General features: G+C 43.9%; 1 protein-coding gene across 11 annotated transcripts in view; it reads left to right on the forward strand.

Moving 5' to 3' along the window:
* Nucleotides 1-22,290, forward strand: part of tns1b (tensin 1b) — a 171,457-nt gene that overhangs the window by 135,019 nt on the left and 14,148 nt on the right. For 8 of the 11 annotated variants that reach the window (XM_087178478.1, XM_087178479.1, XM_087178481.1 and 5 more), the window contains 4 exons: nucleotides 14,821-16,335; nucleotides 17,542-17,622; nucleotides 20,578-20,771; nucleotides 20,883-21,021. In XM_087178478.1, the coding sequence (XP_087034604.1) occupies nucleotides 14,821-16,335; nucleotides 17,542-17,622; nucleotides 20,578-20,771; nucleotides 20,883-21,021 (1,929 nt within the window). The remainder of the gene's footprint in view (nucleotides 1-14,820; nucleotides 16,336-17,541; nucleotides 17,623-20,577; nucleotides 20,772-20,882; nucleotides 21,022-22,290) is intronic. The other 3 variants (XM_087178477.1, XM_087178483.1, XM_087178474.1) reach the window with 2 other exon arrangements.

The raw sequence follows: 22,290 nt of genomic DNA on the forward strand, positions 1-22,290 counted from the left end.
ACACACACGCACAACGACACACACACACACACACAGACACACACACACACACACACACACACACTCACACACACACACACACACTGACACACACACAGCATGTAACCAAGCTGTAACAAGGGTGTTTTTGTCCCTCTGCGTGAGACAGAGGAGCGATTCTGCCTCTGTCCAAATGGAGTTAAAAGACTTGTTTCACACTTTCGTCTTCTTTAAAACTCCCACATGACGGGGTCAAAATGAGGTCACGTTTAAGTTCAAACTGGTGTTGGAGTTTTTTTTTAATGAGACAAGACACAGGGTCACAGTTGTGTTTACAGCTAAATACTGACATTCTGGAGGATCAAAATCAACCCAAATCTGCAGTAAGAGGTTTCATGCTTTCCTGGGTGTAAATGGATTATGTTTCGAAATAGGGGAGAGACACTGGTAACGCTGTATGCACTTGTGGCGAAATCATGACCGCAGAGAAGCCAGAGGCCCCCGTGGGACCTGACTCTATTGCTTTCTAGAGCGCAGCGCGAGACATTCCTCGGTCCAGCCACAGGCATGGACAGAGCGGTGCGGTGGTCACTCTGTGGCCAAAATGCTACCACCCAAAAAAAGGAAGCAATGCTACGCCCTTAGCGATAGCAGCGAGCCTATTGTTTTGCCTTCGAAGGCGCTGCACTTGTGTGGATGGTCAGCTTGTTTTATGACCATTGGAATGACATTCATTCGCTTTGTGGCAGAGAAAACGCTGATATGTATAGCTAAAGAAAAATGTATTGTCTTTGTTATGTATTGCATAATCCTGAACAGAAAAGTGCTATAACCAGGTAAATGCATATCGTAATCCTATGTTCAAGCATAAATGAATAATTACAGATAGAGTCATTCATTGTCTGCATGATCTCCTGCAGCGGCCGTTTAGCTTCGGTTCGACTGAGTGTCGCATCAAACTCCCATTACCCTGTTACAGGTGAAAATCCTCCATTCATAATATTACCTAAGTAAAAGTACAAACGTATTATCAACAGAATGTACTTGAAGTATCACAAGTAAAATTACTCTTTATGAAGTGTCTACCTGTTTAAATTAAAGCTAATTTGAACTCTTTATTGTAACAAGTGACAATAGTAATGTTGCAATTCAGAGAATCTTTCATGATAAAAAAAGTGACAAAAGTGTCTGCAATTTAAAAATTGACTTTTTTGAAGAAGGATGCGTGCTGGATATTTCATGTCCTTGATTCCCCCTGTGTGTTTTTACTGCTCTCCCCGTTAGTCAAAGGTCAGAGGTGACTTGGCTACCCTCTATCAGTGCCCATAAAGTGTCTACCCCGCTCTGCGGCAGCTTGAAATAGGCCCTGCTAAAATAGCCTAGGTGTGAGTCTCGTCTCGCTCTGTCTCAGTGGAGGTGAGATTGTGTATGTGTGTATGTGTGTGCGTGCGTGCGTGTGTGTGTGTGTGCCCGGTCCAAGTTGCGTGCCTCATCTTGCCCACTGTCATCTGATGATGTTGCTTGGGTGAGATCACACACACACACACACACACAGACATACATGCACATATACACAAAGACATGAGCAAATGCACATACACAAAAATGCACACAAATCACAGGCTCTTATTTAGCTACTTGAGACCTGGAGTAGTCGATAAGGCTTCAAACGTATCCTATAATAACCTTTTGTATCGAGACTTTATTCAGGCACCACAGTCACACTGATATACGCTGCATTTTAAATCAGCGCTGCTCCTAAATGACATTTAAAGACGCAGTTTAAAATGGTTCCCTCTCGCAGAAACAAGAGAGAAAGGGTTTCCAGGAAACTGGAGTGTTTCCACTGTCATTTGGCTTCACACTTGTTAGCGCTGAAAAGGCAGTTAGCTCCTCAGACAGAGCGGCTTTCAGGGCCGAGAGGTACAGCAGGAGACGACATGTATCTTCTTAAGTGTTAGAAATAAAAAAAAAGTATTGTTGTTGTTGTTGGTTTGGAGTTTGTCAGGATTGCAGTTGGTTTTCTAAAGAAAGTGGAAGGCTACTTACATCAGTTCTTTGCTTATTGAGGCATTGCATAAAGCTGAAAATTATAGGGTCAATGTTTTGTTGGGATCAACATTGGGTAAGTGCTTTCTATGTGGTCGTTGGTTTGCAAAGATTGATGTCGACTTTCATTGTGTTCATTCTGTGAAAGCAACTACAGCTGCTGTGGGTCCGTTTCGACACGGGAACGTTTGTTCTGCCTGCACCTTACATAAACAGGAAAAAGAAAACATTACAACAATTACACAATCCATGTAGCTACAAAGAAAGAACACTTAACATCTCTAATGATGATGCACCAGGTCTTCATGACCTGTTACTTTTTGGCGGACGATCTCAGCACCACATGTTTCTCATTAATCTCTTCACATTTTTTCTCATCTTTCTATTTTTCTAGAATTGCAATCATTGGTCTTCTTCCACAGTTCAAGAATCTGCCCAGAGCTGCAGTTAGATCGAAAATAGCACCACGTTAGAAAAAGCAGCAAAAGGTTGGGTTGCCTGGTTCTTTCAGGTACCTGTTAAAAAGATGAAAAACCATCCAGTAAGTCCGGTGTGAGTAACATACGCAGCTAATCCGAATGCTCATCAGATGCAAAAAGACAGCACAATGGATTCTTACAGCTCAGCAGGAACATTTGTGTTCTGTATGGGAGGGACCAGAGAGGAAGCTGCAACTGTTGCGATGAGTGGTGAACACACCATATAAATATAAGTTATATATCTACACAAATGTTTTGTTTTGTCACTAAGTACTGCTATGCCGTTGTTAGATAGATCAGTATGTCTCTTGGGTTATTTAGCAGTATGTAATGATTTGGCACCGTGAACGCCAATGGGAATGCTAGCCAGCTAGCTAACAGTGGTGATCGCCATTTCTGTTAAATGTACAACAGCTGTGTTTGATTTGAGATGATACTACAATGTTGACATTCACGCACTACACGAGTAAGTAGATAGTGTGCACAGTGTCGGAGGAGTACTAAAGGAAGTATCCGTGTAATACAAGAGGACTACAGTAAATCCTACTTTTATGAAGGTTATAATGTTCCGTTTGTGTTGAAGCTGTTTTAGAGAGTTGTTGATTCAACTGTGTGATCATTTTTGGAGGAATTAGTTGGTGGTGCTGTTGAACTGTAGCGACTGTTGCATTATACAGAGAGGTGTTTCTCTAATTTATCCTAACTTCATTAATATAAGTGGGGTTTACCAAAGTAATACTAATACCTGTCCTCACTAAAACAATTTAAATAGAAACTGAACATTATAACCTTCCTTTAGTGGGGTGTACCTAATAATAAACTGCCAAGACTGGGCACTAACCTTGTGTTGATTGGCATCAGCTTCCTCATTCATGCTTCACAATCACTGGCTCGTTCTTCAGCTGTTTGGCTATGGGCTGATAAGTAATACTCAGTCATATTCATTCAGATTTACAGCACAGTCATTCTTTGAGCAGAGCCTTTCCCATCAAATCTAACTGTTTGATCATTTGCTATAAATGTTATAAATTCCTTAACATAAGAGTGTCTGAAATAGATTTTTTTTAACAAGCTGACCCTGTCAGTCACCTGACACATGCACCTGTCTAATCAAACAACGCTGCTACATGCAAAGCTATGGCTTGAGGTTAGAAACCAACAACACACTGAAGGAAACACTGTGTGAGGAGCAGATGTGTTGGAGAACCTGAAAGCTCCAGCTCTGTGGAGACAGTGACGAGAGGATCCTACCTTTGACATTGGACATTGACAGTCATTTGAGTGATGGATGCTTGTGTTTTTGATTATTACTCAGGATTTGGCTGTGGAGGAACAAAAACAAATTTAGCACCTAAACTGATGTACAGTCAGCATTGTGCCATTTCCAAATCTTTCCCATTTCAGCTCAGGTTCTGCACAGTGATTGTTAATTTGGTCCAAACTAAATTTAATACTACTTTACTGTTTCTTTCTCTCTCTTTCGAGGAGTCGGAGGAGTTAAAGGCGGACTCCTCCACTCGACTGTGAAGCTCTTTTGTGCGCACATTCACAGGAGGAGGAGTGACAGAGAATGTCAGTGTGGGTTTGTGCATGCTGCTGTACAGACAGACAGTCTCTAAGAGTTACATGGTGAGTTTGCATCCAGCGTTTCTTCAACTTCCCGGCGAAGTGAGGCAGCTGACGCCTTTTCTTCAAGCTTCGATAGCTGTTGAAGAGTTTCTGCCCTTGAGCCTGAGTCCGGTTTGTCCTCTGCTCTTTAGACCGCCGGGGAGAAAAGTTTGGTACAAATTTAACAGCTTTGACGTCTTTGATAACATGTGAGTAACATGCTCAGTTCTGCAGATGTGTTTCTGCAACAAGAAACTTTATGTGGAAATGTGCTCAATAAATTATTGACACCAGGTTGTCTATTATCCAAAACACTTGGCCACATTGTGTTTTATTTGTTAATATTTTTTTACTGCTTCAACCAAGCTCACAAGACAAGTTTAATCTTTTACAAATTCCTTTATCCAATAGTGATAAAACATAGAAGTATGTTGCAGGCACATGTGTCAAGTCTGTTTTTTAGTGGCTTGAAGGATCGTTTAGGTTTGGTGCAACTTAAACTTATAGCAACTTATAGTAAAAAGAAGCCTAAAGATGCAGAAAGCACAAGCAGGTAGACGACCATGTAGGTGTTAAACAGCTTCATTTATTTAGAATTCAAACTGCAAGATGATAACCCAAACTGTCCAGTGTATATACTGTACTGACTTCCTGGTTCACCTGTTGCCAACCTTGTTGCAGCAGTGTAGAAATATTCCTGATCTCATATATATTTGACAGCAAAACTGACCAAAACTACAAAAATAAGACTGAAGTTGTAATAAATCAAAATGACAAAGTTCCAGGGACTGTGGAAACTTCCAGAAAGAAAATGAGTCAAGTGTCCTTGATTTCTCTATGTAAGTTTATTTTCTGAAGCCATTAAGTTACTGTTTATCCAAGGTCGCATTTCCCAAGTGTCAAGTGTGTATTTGTGTCTGTTTTGCACTTTTTTCCAGGAGGTTAATACTTCCTCTTTGTTCCCATACACATTAGTCACAGTGTTGTCGTCCCCACAGTCTGAACATATCCAACAGAAGGGACCATGTATTGATCATGTCCTGTTGGGTAGACTATTTGTTGCTGCATTCTTTGGGGTAGTTGAAATTTAAGTGTGTATTTGTGTTGCTTGGTGAGCTACAGTCAAGAGTGAGGTTTTTTGGGGGGGAGTGGGGAGGGGGGGGGGTGTTACATAATCTTGGTGGAGATAGATGTTGATGCAACACAATGATATCACTGCTGAGACTGCGTTCAAGCCCCAACAGATGATTTGGATTCAAATGGTTGCGTTGGCCAACAAGTAGTTCAAGGTCCAGGTGAGCAGTAAATCAGCACAGACACCAGTGAAATATGGCCATTACTAATTCTAAATGAATGCACTGTTCAATAGATCTCCATTACGTATTTGATGGCAACTAAATCTGCTAATGCCAGAGAACTGAACTACAAATTACAATTTCATCTGTTTCTTCGGCTGCTCTGAGCTCACACACGTATCTAAAGAACTTTTCTTGATTGATCCCCAGCAACAAGGATGTCAGTGGTCAGCTGTGGGGTAGCAACTGTGTTCTGGAGTCAGCATCTTGCTTGTGGGCCCTTCAGCAGGATGGGTACTTGTTGACATTGGGGCATGAGTGTTCATTGGTTTGGATTCTCAATCACTCCACTTTGCAGATGTTGTGATTGTAGCCAAACTGTTCCAGTTGAGTTATTCCATGATTAAAGGTCCCATATTTTACACTTTACCAGTGTTTTATTTTGAAGTGTTGATCCATTAGAAGATATATTTTGTGATTTTAAGAACTAAAAACCAGAAAATCTTCATCTTTCAGTTAAACACAACAGAAACCAAATTCTACAAGGTTGGATGGTGGGTCCAGGTGGGCGGGTCTTGGGGCATGGCTGAGAGAGGTGACTGTTTTGTTGTGACATCACACAATTCCAGAAGTCCTGAAAGCTGGTTTTAAGGCTCAGTTTCTGAATACAGGCTGTGTGCATTTCTCTGTGGACTGAGGCTTTGATACTTTCACAGTATTAATATAGAACTTAGACCTGCTTTATAATCAAACAACACATGGAAATCTACCTTTATAGAACATGGGACCTTTAAATGACAATGAGATTAACTCGTTCATGTCAGTGTTGATTGTAAACATCAGCCTCTGGACAGCAGCTGTCCACCACTGGTGATATCAGCTAGCCCGAACTCTGACGGCCATACCCCTGATGCTGTAAGCCAGCGTTCGGTGTGATCCCATCGAAACAGTCATTGTGAGGCCGTGGCATTTCACCAAGAAGATGCAGAGGTGAAACGTCTGGCCCTTTGTGTTGGCAACAGGCTTCCACGCTATCAATCCCTCGGTCTGGTCTGAGGCTTTGGGAGGATTAGGCTGCTTTGACTCTAAACTTTGCCCAGCTCAGATTGCGTAACAGCCAAGACACAAAAAATAAAGACCTTCTAGTAAAGACTGCATTGGACACAGAGAGAACAGGCGCTTTGTGTTTTGCGGAGTGTCCCCGTTTGGACTCTGGCTCCGGGGGCACAGGGACAGGGGTTTCTGCAGGGCAACAGTTAGTGACTTTGGGGCAAGTTTAAATATGCGTGTGCTACACTGACTATGATGGCAAGTTCTCAGAGAGAGGGTATTTAGCTTCAATATAATAGAACGTAACAGGTTCTAACCTTTTTGTGTACAAAGCATTGAAAGCTGAAGTTTATTCAATGGAACAAATTAATGGTACATTTGTATTTTTGTACAATAGCGTGAGTATCGTAGGGGTTTCCGCAAGACACTGCTAATCCTGTGAGAGACAGAGTGCTAGTTATCTGATGTCTATAATGTGTGGGAATGAATGAGTGGTCTGTTACCTCCTTATGGATACAGCTTTACTCCAGCTGTTAGACAGACACTCTCTCTCTCTTTCCCTCTGTCTCTTTCTGCAGCCATCTTTACACAGCTGATCTGGTGAAAAATGCCACATCAGAGCCAGGAAATAATTAATCATGATCCCTTTCCACAAACTCTTCTCACAAGCATCCTCTCTTTATCTTTATCTGTCTTTTACCCAGCATTTACACTGGGGAGGACCTGCAGAAAGCACTTTATCTCGTTCAACAGTAAACTTTTTTCGTGGATGATTTGATATTAAACTACGACATTTTTACATTTAGTAAATTCAACATGATTCAGTTTGTAGAACTGTCTTTCCTTGATGAACAGGTGTTTTGCAGTTGACCGCCACTGTTTCCTGCTGAAAGTCGAACATCCATATTCACCTTTCTGACAGGTGATAAAATACTTGTTGTGCTTACTTGGTTGATGGACAATGGCTTGGCACAAGCACTTGTCCAGCTTTATACCAATCCTCCTAATCCCTTTATCTGTCAGTGTTTGGTGATTTTTCATATCAGTGTTCTTTGAGCAGTTTGGTTTGAGAAAACCAGTAGAGACAAAGACCAAGTGTTGCACTTTTTTTTATAAGGAACAACAGTCTTGTTTCGGGTGTGTTATTGGCCTGGGACATCCTTCTACATGGGTTACTTAGCTTTCTGAATGGGCCTCTCTTGAGCCAAGGGGTGGATGGACACACAGGGTGAAATTTAAAGAAAGAAAGGGAAGAAAGTGAATAGAAAAAGGGACTACACTTTCATTTTGGGTCTACTGGGAGCGCTGGCCTCTCCTTCCTTGTTATTGTCTCTTTTTAAAGCGAGTCCTATTCATGCACCGGCCTTTCCTGGTCTTTGTCAGTGTTATTCTATCCATCATACTGCCAGTAACATCGTGGAACAAGGATACTGGCTAAATCCATCTTGTTCAAATTCTCCAGTCAGGATTCCTCTAGGTCACATGGTGGTACAAGGTCAAACCTCTGCCCAGATTCAGTCCCCAATAGCGGCATCTCCGATTCAATTATGTGCACCTACTAACCAAAGTCAAGAAAGGAGGTATCCGGTGAGGCCTCAGGTGTCACTGCACGAGTGACTCCCACTGGTCGTTCAGGGTATGTGCATGGATGCGGATGGGAGGGCGATAACCGCTGTGAACGGTATGTTATTTTTAGGTTCTTGTTGACAGGTGCAAAGACGTGACTGGTGACTCCATTCATAGGCCAAGAGAGGGATTTATTCGGCAGTGAGATGAAGCAAAGCACAAAGGAATATGTTGATCCAAACTGGGAAGAAAATAGTGGAAAAAAATACTTCAAATACAAGCACTTGAACAGGTTTGTGAAGCTTTGGACCACTACTGCGTCATTCATCAAATTCTTGTACTTTAAAACGCTACACAAACACTACACCACCTAAAAAAGGCAGAGGAATACCACCTCATCAAGTTAGGACATGGAGTGCTTTCTTGGTGCTCTGCTCTCTCTCTCTCTCTCTCTCTCTCTCTCTCTCTCTCTCTCTCTCTCTCTCTCTCTCTCTCTTTCCGTCTTGTGTCTATCTCACATTTTCAAAGTGGGGATCGGTCATTTGGGACACTGGAAAATTCTACATCCCACAGAACATGTCTGTCGCCTGAAGGTGCCCAAAGAGTTCTAGACAGTTAAAGCCACTGTAAAGAATCACATTGATACAGCTCTAATACCAGGAAGTATCCAGTCAGGAGCAAGACCAGCTTGTGTCTGAAGCATTTACCAGGATGTTGATTATAACAGGAGCTGACAAGAGTTGCTTTGAGGAGGATCTGCATAAACTATCAAGACTTCAGGCACAATGATGCGGTTGTGTTTTTATAGTCTCTCCAGACCGAGGCGAGCGAGAGTGAGCCCATCAAAGCTTCTCCTCACCTCCAGGATGAGATAGCTACGGCCAGCTCATCAGACGCTCTCCTCATTTGGCCCTCAAGATTTTTCCCTTCGCAGCCCTGTTGCTAACGACCGCTGATGACTTTTCCTGAGACACAACCTCATCCAGAGTGAAACATGATGCTCTGCATGGATGAGCTATCTGGCTGATTTATAGTGCATGGTGTGTGGGTTGGTTATTTCCATGCGTTTGTGATTGTTGTCAGTGGTATTTGTGCTAAATATAGTCACTACCTCTGACCAGCGCTGGCTGCAGGTCACTGCTGGCAGGTTACACTTTATGTTGCTGTGAGCATATGAGTATCTAGACCTGTATACACTCAGATATGAGACATATTAATGCTTTTGTGGACTACAAATAATACATCTAGCCATGCAGTTAGTCACAAATTTGAAAAGTTGCTTGACCAACAGTGATAAGACTCCACTTTGACTGTGTATTAATGACTCGAGACTCAACCACAAATCGTCTATCATGGGGAGGGGCTATGACCAAAAATACTAAAATTTGCATTGCAGGAGGAAAGAGACATAGCACAATGCAGGTTCCACATAGAGATGTATAGTAAAAGTAATAAGTAGAATGGCACTCAGTGTAGATCATACCTCTGTCAAGGCCAAACAATCCTACACATTAAGGAAAGTGATAAAAAAAAAAAAAATCCTGGCTCCGCCCCTTTAACCAGAACGCCACCAAAATGTAATGAGTTTTCCCCTGGCCCCTCCCCCATCCCTCCACCAAGGTTGGTTCAAATCAGTTTAGTACTTTTGGCTGACAAAGAAACAGACACAGGTGACAATATAACGTGCTTGGTGGAGGTAATAATAATAATAACACTAATAATAATTATAATTGTAGCAGTGGGCAGCTGCAGTCCCAGATCCAGACTCTACGTTGCCACAAAATGTCAAATATCAGTAAGATTTATGAGCTGTAAGCAGCTGCAACAGTTTTCCTTAATGTTGAAAGTAAAACTAAGGGACTTGCTTGAAACTTGAAGGTTAAGACTTGAGGCTTTCTTATGACTTACTCCCACCTCTGCCGTTAGGTTAGCGGTGACCAGTTCATGAAGGTCAACAGAACATCCCATATTGATCAGTATCCCACTCCTGCCTCCATTACCTTGTGCTTTGTTTCCTCAGTCATAGCAAGTTTGCACTCTCACATCGATTCACAGCGATCTTTGATGCATTTTTAATGAGCTGCGAGGCAAGTGTTCATAAAGCTAGGACAGGTTTCTGTGCTTACTTTTGACTAAGCTTTTTGTTGCTATGGATGTTGGCAACTGTCCTGTCCTGTACTTAAATATACTGTATTTCCTGTTGTGCTTCTCCACTAATGTGCTGAGAGGACCAATCCAAATTCATACTTGAAGATCTGGCACTTGCATCATTAGCATTTAGCTGCGTTTATATTGTATATAGATTGTGATTCAATAGAAATAGGTCTTCACCATCAGTAAGCCACTACTGCTGCTGCTGCTTTATTTTATCAGACCTGCTTCATTAGCTCTGTTGACTCTTAATTCATCACTCTCCTGTGATCTAAACGAGTCAAATTAATCCAGCTCAGACGATGTAATAGCCTTTAGAGTAGATCATTTACGAGGCCACAGTGTTACTTTAATCACTGTCCTTGAGCCCTCACATGCAGTAAAGGCATGCTTTGTTGCAGGATCAATAGTTCAGCCATTAGCTTTTACCAAATATGGCACCAGGCTGTATTTACATACTGTTACAGCTACTGAAGCTCTTTCATTCTCTTGGGCTTCTTGAATGTAAATACACTTAAAGTTTTATTCTCGTCCAGCTATTAGTGGTCGAAGCAGTCGAGGCCCGAGGGGACGTTCTCAGAAAATGTTTCGTCATTGCTTTTCAGTAATGTCACACTTGTGGCCAGTAGACATGGACCCCCAACTGGTTTGGAATTCCCATACACTCTCTCTCTTTCTCTCTCTCTCTCGCTCTCTCACACACACACACACACACACACACACACACAAGCAAGATAGCGGCACATGGTGTGCTTGTCCATGTAGGCTAGAAGGGGAAACATGCTATTTCCGCTGTGCAGGGGGATCTATTGCCACAGGGGGTCAGAGGTCAGAGTTCAGAGATTAAGAAGTCACACAGTTGCGCCATCTGGCCTGTAGAACCTCAAAATATCTGGCAGCACCTTCCGTCTACAACACTTTTTATTTTCTAAAGTTTAGTTTTAATCCACATCCAAATCTGATATATATATATATAAATATATATTTATCTGTGACCGTCTAAACTTGCTTGATTCTGATTTTTTTTGCCCGTCTCTCATGAGGAGGATGTAGCGCCAAAACCAGTTGCTCATTCCAGACTGGTCAGACATGGTCCACTCTCCCCTGCTGTTGTATAATTAGTAAAGGCTGCAGGGTCAGTGCCCGCAGACATTCTCCTCTGACTAATGTGCTTGGGATCACAGAGCAAGTATTTACCTCCTGGGGAGCATGTAAAAACACACCAACACGGACACAAACGGTGTAAGATATCACACATACACACACCCCTGTCTTCATCACATGAAGGAACACCGGCGAGGGAGTTATTTGTAGAGGGGTTACGTGGTGGCGGTGCTTTCAGCCGGATGAAAACTGCAGCAGCCACAGCACCACCACCACACAGGAGCAGCCGCAACATAAATAGTCTAGCTTGCCATAAAAAAAAAAAAAAAGTCTCGCCTAAGTTTAAAGAGGCGGATTAGATTTCCTGTAGTACGAAGGGGGATGCTATGTCAGTCGCGTCATCTTATAAAGTGAAGACATGAGCTAGTTATCATCATCGTCATCATCGCTGAAGGAATAGAGTCAGGGGAAGAAGAAGGAGATTAAAGAGAGGAGACGAGAGCTGCCGTGAAAATCTGCGAGTCAAATGAGGGAAAACAGTGTCACAATCATCATCAATCACATCACATATTTATTGTTATCAGCTGGAATGACGAATGTGGTTATCGTCTATTGTTTTGCACGCTAATGGTGTACAGATGACACAACAGACTCCCATCCTTCCATTCCACCGCACAACTAAAATCTTCTTCTGTACATCTGCTTTTGTTCAATCACTTTTTTTCTACTAAGTGCTAAAAATACTCTATACGAACCAGGATCAGGATTCGGTGTATTCATCCGTCTATTTTTTTACCCGGTGAGCTTCTCTTCTCTGTTTTCTCCATCTGCCTGCAGCAGGGTGGAGTTTGCTCCCTGCTTGCTAGCTTGGAGAGAGCTCATTAAATGACTGTTGTTGGACGAAGCAGCTCTTTCCATTACATGAGTGTTTGACACCAGCGGGCTGAAGGAGCTATCTGTATGTTTGCTTGGAAAGGGCGAATGTTAGTGTATGCACATTTATGTGTTTTTCAGCGTGTGTTTGTCTCAGTTACTTTAGAAACAGTTATTGGAAATTATTGGTCTCTTGAGGAAAGCAAAAGAGAGTCTGAAGTCAGAAACTGGGCTTGTAGAAAGTGCACATCAAGGAAGTGGGTGTGTGCAGTAGAGCCTAACCTAATGGGACTGATGTCATTCTATCAAACTCCACACTCTCGATTTCAGTGGCTCCTTACCCTCCCACCTCCCTCACACACCGTCAAACAGGCTGTTGTGATAGACCTCCCACACACGTACACACAGCAAGGGCAGCCTTTAGACTAGTGGGAGACACTGAGCAGCAGCAGCAGCAGCAGCAGCTCTCCTGATCCGGCCAGACAGCGAGCTATTCAGGAGAGAGGGAGGAGGAGGAGGAGGAGAAGGAACAGTAGCCAAAACCAACTCCTCCAACAACTCCTGCTGTAATCCCTCATGTCCCACCCCGGGGGCTCCTCTGCAGGGCTTTTCCCAGCTTAGTTTGAGGCTGTGCCGTCGTCCACTGCTCACACAGGTAGGGGAACCTCCTCCCGTGGAGGTGTTTCTGCCGTTTCTCCTTTTGACGAGGCTTTGACTTGCTTTGAGGTGACTTGTTGAAGTGTTGTAGTTCAGGCACTCAGGATGTGAAGTCAGCTGAGCTTGTGTGGCTGATCATCTTAATTGCGTGAGTCACATTTGGCTTCAGTGCAGGTGATTATAAAGGTACTGAAATGGAGAGAGCGAGGGGGGCTCCTCTTTCATGACTTCTGTCTATGTTTATCGGGATGATGGATGCATTTAAAGTGTGTGTGTGTGTGTGTGTGTGTGTGTGTGTATGCGGGAACTCATGCACAGCCCCTAACTTGATACTGAAGCAGTTTCATGAGATATATAAATATGTAATGATGACTTGATTTGGAGACTCTCGTCTTAGCGGCTACATTTACAGCGGAGACAACAGTGCCGTTTGTGAAGCATTCACACCAACAGCTCTTTTTTTGGCTGTAGTCTATTCTGATGATTGTAGTTATGACAGCTACCATTTACTGAGCTGACTACATCACAGGTTACGCTGGAGATACACTGTCCCAGTGGCATGTGAGACTACAACAGGCCATTACCAATAGACGAGACATGCTAGGAGCTACTGCTGCCTCTTTTTCCCGCATGTGGTTCACTAATGTACCAATCAAAGTATTCCCACTAACGGATTAGTAGTAGTAAACATACACTGTGATTTACTGTGACCAAGAGCCTCCAGATTGGTTTCCAGCAGAGAGCCTGACAGGGCAGCACCAACCTCTTGGCAAGTTGCCTGGGGCCAGCCAAGGAGACCTTGCAGTGCTCAGCTTGTGTACACCCACCAAGCTCAATTACAGAGCCCTGTATTCACTGAAGCTGAGATGGAGATATCTATAAGTTACAGAGACACAGACAGCTTCTTTGTGCAGCTCCTTTCCCAGCCGTAGAATCTGATTCGGTTATCGGGGCATGCCTCCATAGGTTATGAGGTTTCTTGGTAACTGTAATGGACAGGGGAAGAGGAATTGTCTGAAGGTATTGTTTCTGTCTTTGCCCTCTTGAACTATGTTTAACCATACAAACTGTTACTAAACCGTGTGGAGGATGTGAGGAAGTGGAGAACAGACTCTCCATTCCTTGATGAATCTTGCTCCATTGGCGTGCTGTGTTGACTGCACGAGGGAGGAAAAAGGTGCATTTAAGTGTGTGTGTGTGTGTGTGTGTGTTTCAGCATTTGCAGTGGGACTCTCAGTATGTTGAGCTTTTGTTTGGCTTTGAGTTTGGGAGGCCAGGAAAAGACTCCAGGCCTCCTTTTACTCAGTGAGGCTGATTTTCCAGTGATGACTAAATTCTTCTGATCGGGGCACCCCACTTCCGCCTCACTGGACTTGGGCGTTGCTGTGTGTGAATGTACAGTATGTGTGCGTCTGCATTTGTGTTTAGATAACACAACTTGCGCTGCACTATTCCAACTGAGTTTATGAGTTCACAGATCGGTAGATTAAAAGTCTGTGATGCCCATTTATGCTTCTGTTTTCTACATCAGGTTATGCTATTCACAGTTCTGGGATCATAACTAAATAAAGTCAACATCTGATTCATCTTCTGTTGTGCCACTGTTGCTCAGGTGGCACAGATAAATCCAATTGGCTTCAGAATGTGAAAATCAGGCTCCTGTGATTTCATCGTTTTTTCCACAGTGCATGCCACAGACCCTGCTCATTTCCTGAAGCTGGCAGAATAGGTGGACACGAGCCAGTGTTTAATTTAACTGCAGCTATTTTGGCCATACCCACCCATGTCTCCTGACACTCCTGCTTCTGTCTCCTCACTCTTTGCTCTTAAATGCCTTGATAAATATTGTGTGCTTATATTTAGAAGATTACACATTTATTTCTGTGGCCAAAGAGCTGTGGCTCTAAAAATACATGGGCAGTTCAAAATTGCTCTACATATAAATAGTTGCTGAATGTTGTATTTTGGTTTAATCTGATTCTAATGAGTCTCTGTCCTGTTTGTTTTAGAAGTCATCCATACCGAAGGACCCCTGGACGGCAGCCTCTACGCCAAAGTTCGCAAAAAGGAATCCATTGAAGGAACAGTCACAGCGAATGGCCTTCCGCCCACTGCTGTTGAACACGCCCTACCTGCGGTTGACCATGCCTTATCAGTGAGCAGCGACTCAGGAAATTCTACCGCCTCCATCAAAACCGACCGAACTGATGAAGCGGCAACAGCCCCTCAGACGTCCACAGTGAGCCAGACCAACGTTCCGGTGGTTGAGGAGTCAGCCTCAGTCCATCACCACGCCCCAACTGCCCAACAATCAATCAGCCCCCAAGAGAAACAGGAGCTGGAGCAGCTGCTGAGCGGCTTGGAGGGGCCCATGCACCGACAGGGCTACCTGTCCACCCCGCCATCTACTGTTGGAGGGATGCTTCACCTGGTGCCTGCCCAGGTCCACGTCAATGGGCACACTAGCATTGACCGTGAAACGGACATTTTAGATGACGAGCTGCCCACCAGTCAAGAGGGTAACAGTGTGGACAGTCTAGGAACGTTCTCCTCCACTGATGGAAGGGCTACACCGGCTGATCTCTACTACCAGTCTGAGCCACTTATCAATGGCCAGGACCATGTGCCGTACCTGGAGCGCAGCGTCCCAGAAAAGCCTATGGAAACCGCTCAGCCACAGGTTGGCAGATCCGACAAACCTGTCACCTTGACCCAAAGCGATTCAGCCCCGTTATCGGTTACTTACATGGCGACCCAGAATGGCAGTATGTACCGCTCTCACTCATTTGGGGCAGATCCAAAATCTATGCCACAAGCTCCCGCCCGCACCACCAGCAGCAGGGAAGCCGTCCAGCGTGGTCTGAACGTTTGGCAGCGGTTCGGTGTACCTGAGGAGCCAGTGACCGAAGGCGTCACTTTTAGTCCTCCTCCTTCTGTAGCAGTGATCCCCAGCCACCACAGCCTCCCACAGTTCCCTAATCGCCACAGCGCCTCCCAGCAAGAGATTGAGCAATCTATTGAAACCCTTAATCTCCTCATGTTGGACCTGGAACCGGGACGCTCGCAGGTGCCAAAGTCCCAAAGTGCTCCCTTGCGAGAAAACAGTGTTGTAGTGACCACCCAGCCATCCTTTTCCCAGAGCCAAGCCAGGCCCTCCTATCAGGGTGATGTTGCCATTCATACCCACTTTTCAGGTCCCAAGTCCACCCTGGCCAGCCACTCGTCACCAGCTCAGCTATCACCTGGGAAGTTCAGTACACCAGAGCTCGCACCTGTCCAGGGATCTCTGGGTTACACCTCTGAAACCACTGGAACTAGTCCTCCCGCACAAGCCTCCCCTACTGTAGCTGGCCACGCCCAGCTGAAGCCCATCAACACCTACCCACCAAGCACGCTGTCCCATTCTGCAGAGGTTTCTGAGCCCCAGAGAAGTCCAAGTGCTGCGTCAGCATCACCCCAGCCAAGAGTCAGCGAGCCTGATGAAGTCTTCAACGTTGAAGGTCTGGTGGCTCAAAGAGTAGCTGGTAAGATGCATCATTGACTTATTTTATCATGACACCTCACTCAATTTGTGACCTCAGCACCTTTTAATAAAAACAAAACAAAACAAAACAAAAACACATCCAACACAGAAGGAATATAAGGGTGGAGTGATGCAATCTGTGGAAATATTGGATTTCTACTTGTTTGTCGCAACCTTTTCCTAATTCTTAGCAAACCGAGATCACAAAAATACATCTGAAACCCGCTGCTGAAAAACAGAATTCACTGACATCACGACTTCACCTTTACTTATAGTAGAAGGACAGTAAAAACTGAATCTTGGCTGTAGCCAAACACTAAAACATTTGGTTTATTATTTCCACAACCAGCCTTTTATCCAGGACAGAGGATAATAACATTACCCTATTGTGTAATAGCCATTGCTGATGCTAAATACAAAAATATTAGCACGTCCTTTACTAAGTATTATTCATCATATTAGTTGTTTGTAATATTTTGTGTGGCAGAAAATGCAGGACAGAAGAAAGAACTAAAGAATAATATTGTTTCCGTCAGCCATGCACTGTGCACTCGTCTCCCTTGGAAAACACTGCTCTGTCCTTATCTCATTTCCTGAATGTCACCTCATCGGCCCCCATCACTCAGGCTCCAACAGGAAGCGTTCTCTCTAGTCCGGCAGGTTGACTGTCCCTAGATAAGCACATCAGACATCCTGCAGAGCAGCAAGACGTGGAGCAAAGTCAACATACAGCAGCACAATAGCTGAGCCCTGATCTAGCATACGGATCACTTCACTTTAGTGCTATTTAAACAGAGTGATTGTTCACATTACACAATAGTAAGTGCTACTTTAACACCATTCAAAGTTGGAAACGTAGGATACTGTTTGTGTGAGGTAAATGAAACAGATCTCAAATTGCTTTCCACTTCCTGTATCATAGAAACGCTCATTTTTTCATGACTTGTTTGGAAACAGTAAAGACAAAGCAGTCACTTATGGTTTATAATGTGAGGTCCATAGCTTAGCATGCACATCAGCACATCACAGGTTCATGTGCAAACTATAACAGGAAGGAGAAGCTTTTAAATGACAATTACCTTCTTGTTCTCCTGTTCTCGTCATAAGCGGGACCTCATCCTCTGTCTGCTTGTTTTCCTTTTCCTTTTAGTTTTACCATCATCATTTTTCCTTTCTCTCTCTCTCATCATTCATCTTTTTTACCCAGAATACTCGGCTCGTGCCAAAAGTGTCATCCCCAGCATGACTTCCTCTCAGTCTGAGCACCGCCGTTCTCACTCCCTCTCGGGTTGGTTCTCCCATCCTGTCCGAAGGAACACTTAAAAAGAAAAAAGGAGAGGTCCTTTTTTCAAGTGTTCCTTCAATCCAAGTTCAAGTCTGTATCTGTTTTGCCTTGGACTGCAGTGCTCTTTGGTTGTTAATGATTTATCATATCTTGTCTTGTCTTGTCACTTCCTCTTTCCTCTCTCCCTGCCATACATAACACAGTTTTCTCTGTCATCATCGGGTTTGCAGAGCAGCATCATCAAACTAACCCTCTTATGATTTCTTTCTTCACCCCTCATTGCTGTTTGTTCTGAGCAGTTTTATACCTCAAGGTAAGGAAATTACTCAAACTGTGGTGCAGAAAATAAACCTCAGTTGGATAATGTTAAAGTTTCACAAGAACGAGACAGGAGAAGCACAAAGGAGTCTCTGTCCCTTGCCAGGAGAGTGCATGTCACAAGATCCGTTTTGCCAAACTTGGGGAACAATACAGAGGCCAGGATACACTGGACTCATTCAAGGCTGCTTTTTTTCACTCGCACTATTTTGAAGATTTACAAAGCCAGATAAAGGACACCAAATCTAGGAGAGAGACCACGGTCCTAGTTGGAAACCTCACTGTATGTGTCCGCTGGGAGACAGCCACCACAATGCAGAAAGGATTGTTCTGTGTAGGGCCTGAGGGTGTCATGGGCCAGTCTGGCCTCTTTACCGCAGACAGCAATATCCGCTTCAGTGATGCAACACTACGTCAACGTTTACATGTTGAATTGTAGAATTGGAATAAAGTTATAATGAGCTCATATCCCCAGTCATCATGTCCTACAAGAATTCATTAGAGTCTGAAATAAACAATTCATTAGAATATTATTATTGATCCCCTCAGTTTTACCTTAGATAACCTCCTTCTCCATTGCAGGTGTGCACATATGGAGACTGAGGTTTCCCTCCCTTATTAAAAAACAAAACAAAAAATAAATAAACACAGATACCCACAGGATCACCTATCAGGTTTATGTTTTTGGAATCAACCCCTTTCATATTCCACGTGATAACTGGCTTTTAAACAGCTGGAAAATGGGAGAAGAGAAAGAGAAAATAGTCAGCGCTAGGGATCTCCAGCCATCCCAGCTGGAAACCATTAGCGGTCACTAGGGCAACGGCGCAGTGTTTGACAGTGCTCTGCTGTTGTGCAGTGCATCGTGGGTACATCTGGTTCTCAGTTTCCAGGCTCGGTGCATTGGTGGGTGTGTTTCTGGCCGGGGGGTGTTGACTGCATGCTTCTCAAAGAGGTCAGCTCCAAGATTTTTTAACCATCACCCTGCCAATACCTGAAGGTAAATCAAGCATCCTAACAGACGGCTTGACTGGCGCCTGTTTACCACTGATTTCTTTCTATTGGGTAAAAATAGCTATATAGAGCCGTGATTTATTGACCTTAACTGAATGATAATTTCACTGTTTCCACAACAGTCAGGCTCGTTGGGTGCGTCTGTGTTTTTTTTTTTCCATGTGTTGAAATGTCCATCAGCATCAGGCTGAAAAAAAGCTTTCAGTTAACTTACCAGTCTAGAAGAAAAATTGAGTTCAGATACAAACTTCATTCCTTTATTCACCAAGAGCTGTCTCCAGAGGTGGAAAGAAACACCTATGCTAACGCTTGTCTCTCTCATGTCTTTTCTTCTACTAAAGAAACCAGCTATTCCGATAGCGACTCACTGTAGCTTCCAATCTGCCCTGAAGACGTAGCACTGCTCAGAGTGAACACAATGGCCGAAGTGCTTGTCAAGCAACAATCACCACCACCTGCTCCCGGCAAGAAACCATGTTCAGCAGCAGAGAAAACTTACAAAATACCCCCTTTAATGATACTATTAGCTTGTCTTTGTTTTCAGTTTGTAGATGAGCTCATTCCCTCTGGCAAAGGCAGATGTTTGAGGTGTGAAAGAGGAGATGCTGTGGTAGCAGTCAGTCAAAGAAAACATGTAAATTGAAACTGCACAAATACTCAGTCTGTCAGATCTGTTGTTTATCCAACTGTTTCAGTGACAGAATCATCATGAAACACCAAGAGGGTAACACTGAGAAAAGCCACGGGGTAAACCGCCTCAGCACAAACAACACCACATCATTTATTATCCCAGTTTTCCCACTCGTTTCTTAAACCCATTATTCTTCCCTCTCTTTCTCCTGTTAACCTTCATCTCATTCCAAAGCGCAGGGCAGCCAGTGATAAGTCTTTGACACTGGCTTTTCTGCTTTGGCCAGCGCTTCATGTGTTGCTACCTCGACCCACCAGTCAATGGCATCGCATATTAGCTTAAAACTCTTAACTCAAAATCCTTGTTTGTTTTATGCTGCTCTCTCTCTCTCTCTCTCTCTCTCTCTCTCTCTCTCTCTCTTTCTCTCTCTCCCTCTCTCACTTCCGACGAGATTAACTAAAATAAGCTTATTGGCTGCTTTGAGGTTCAGCCAGCACTGGCCACATTGACGCATTAGATAACAAACATTCAGTTTGAGAAGTCTTGATAATTTGTTTGAGAGAACATTTTTTCTCCCAGTCCTCCAAAACATTGCTGCTTATCGCAGTTTCAGCTGATGCTACATGGGGTGAACATTACTTTATGTAACATATTTCCAAGGTCCCTGAAGTTTGAGAAACTTGCAATAGTTTGTCTTTTGCTTTGCCGAATTTATGATTTTTTTGTTTTATTTCTTGTGACTTAACTTGGTTTCAGTTTGATCAGCAGTTAACCTTGCATTAACCTTTGCGTGTGTGCATGTAGGCTGTGTATGAAAGTCTGAAGAACCACAGCCTTCTGCAAAAGCTTTTTGATTGTCTGTAAAATGCACACTACAGCAGTGAGCATTCACACCGACTGATAACTATTAACATCTGATGGAGGGAAGCCGGACAATGGAGCAGCATCGACCGACCCTTGCAGGAATTTTAACACTCACTTCTACGTCATCTCAGGTGTCCAGGCCCGAGCAGCGTCCTCAGACGAGCCTGCGACTCTGCCTCGTCATCGCATCACCAGCGACGGCCACTATCCAAACGGCCCTGACGAAGGCCCTTCTCCTGATATCCCACTTCGTTCCCCTGTTCGATGTGTTTCTCCGGAGTTCGCCAATGCCATAGCGCTGAACCCCGGAGGGCGGCCTAAGGAGGTAGAACGCGTACATGTTGGAGCATGCTTTCACACATGTCTCTCCCCCCCTCATGTTGCTGTGTGATGGTTTTATGTTTATTTCTTTCATCTTATTGTTTTTCCTCTACAGAGACATATGCACAGCTACCGGGAGGCCTTTGAGGAAATGGAAGGAGGCCCCATTAGTCCCACACCCACAGTTGGTGGTGAGGTGTTTCCCCAAACCCCTGCCTTCCCCATCTCGCCGCAAACCCCTTACTTCAACCTGTGTAAGTTCCCCCTCCGGCTGACAGAGGGCACTGTGGAGCTCAGGCCTAGTTACTGAAGACTGTATGTAACAGCAGAGAATTACTCGTACCCTTGAGTCAATATGCAGTACTGCAAGCTGTAGTTTAAAACTTCTACACACGTCACATTGCAACTGACTAAAATGCTAGACAAGATGTCAAAGTAGATTATATATTTGAGTAATTTAACTTTGATTCACTGTTGGATGAATATGAATACTTGTTTTAGTTAAAAGTTGAACTTAGATGTGATTGTGATACTGACAGCACCTAGGGTGGGAAAAATCTTGAGATATAAAAGTTTTCTGACACTTAACAGACTGAAGGTAATTAATCTTGACTTACAGTAACTTCTCTCTCCATTTGGTGCCACATATTCCGAGTCATGATAATAAATGCCCTCTATTACCTCATCCCATTTTCATTCAGATTGTAAATGGGCTGCATTTCCAATGTCCAGTGTTGGAGTGGGAAGTTGCAGCATTGTGGCCTTGTGTTGGCTCATCGAAAATGCCTGAGTGGCCACGTCTCGTGAAAGACTGAATCCTTCTTTTCTCACAAGAATGTCAGTAGTGATCGTTCAGCAGATGCAGAGTCAGTCTGGTGTAATCCCACCAGCTGCTTGATCATGTCTCTTTTCAGAGTCACTCCGCAGAGAAAGAAAGAAAAGATATAAAAGAGAAAAGACATAGACACACCAACAGCCATACACACAGTTATGGACAAATGTACACACACTTACCTCCCTCCCTCCCCCAACCCTCCCTCAGTCTCACACACACCTCTGACTAAATCAAGTCACATATTAGGTTAAGGTATCGTTGCCAACCCTGCCAATTACCTCATCCAGTCCTCTTGCCTATCTCCCCCAGGGCACACCCATAAAATTTAGTCATAAAAACGCACACACCATATTTTGAACACACGCTCTGGGGTGGAACCCCCTCTCCCGCCTCCTTCCCTTCACAGTGGGAAGATTGTGTAAGCAGTGACACGGAGCAGTAACGTGTTGAATGCCTGTATCAGTCGTGTTTTTAAGTTCTTCTTGCACCACAAATCCAGATGATCTTTTTCTCAGCTGATCACACAATGAAGTTAACTGCTATCATCAGTTAACTGAGAACGGTTTTGCTGTTACCGGCAAAACTTGTTAAAAGTGCATGGTTAGCCGACTGATTAGTGCACGTGACACTGTCATCTGAGTGTCCCCTAGTCTTCACTTAGCCTATCCCCCCACCCCACCCCCCCAAA

The sequence above is a fragment of the Seriola lalandi genome, unplaced genomic scaffold, assembly GCF_002814215.2.
Source record: "Seriola lalandi dorsalis isolate HSWRI2012SDOR001 ecotype SW California unplaced genomic scaffold, Sedor1 jcf7180002054689, whole genome shotgun sequence".
NCBI lineage: Eukaryota > Metazoa > Chordata > Actinopteri > Carangiformes > Carangidae > Seriola > Seriola lalandi.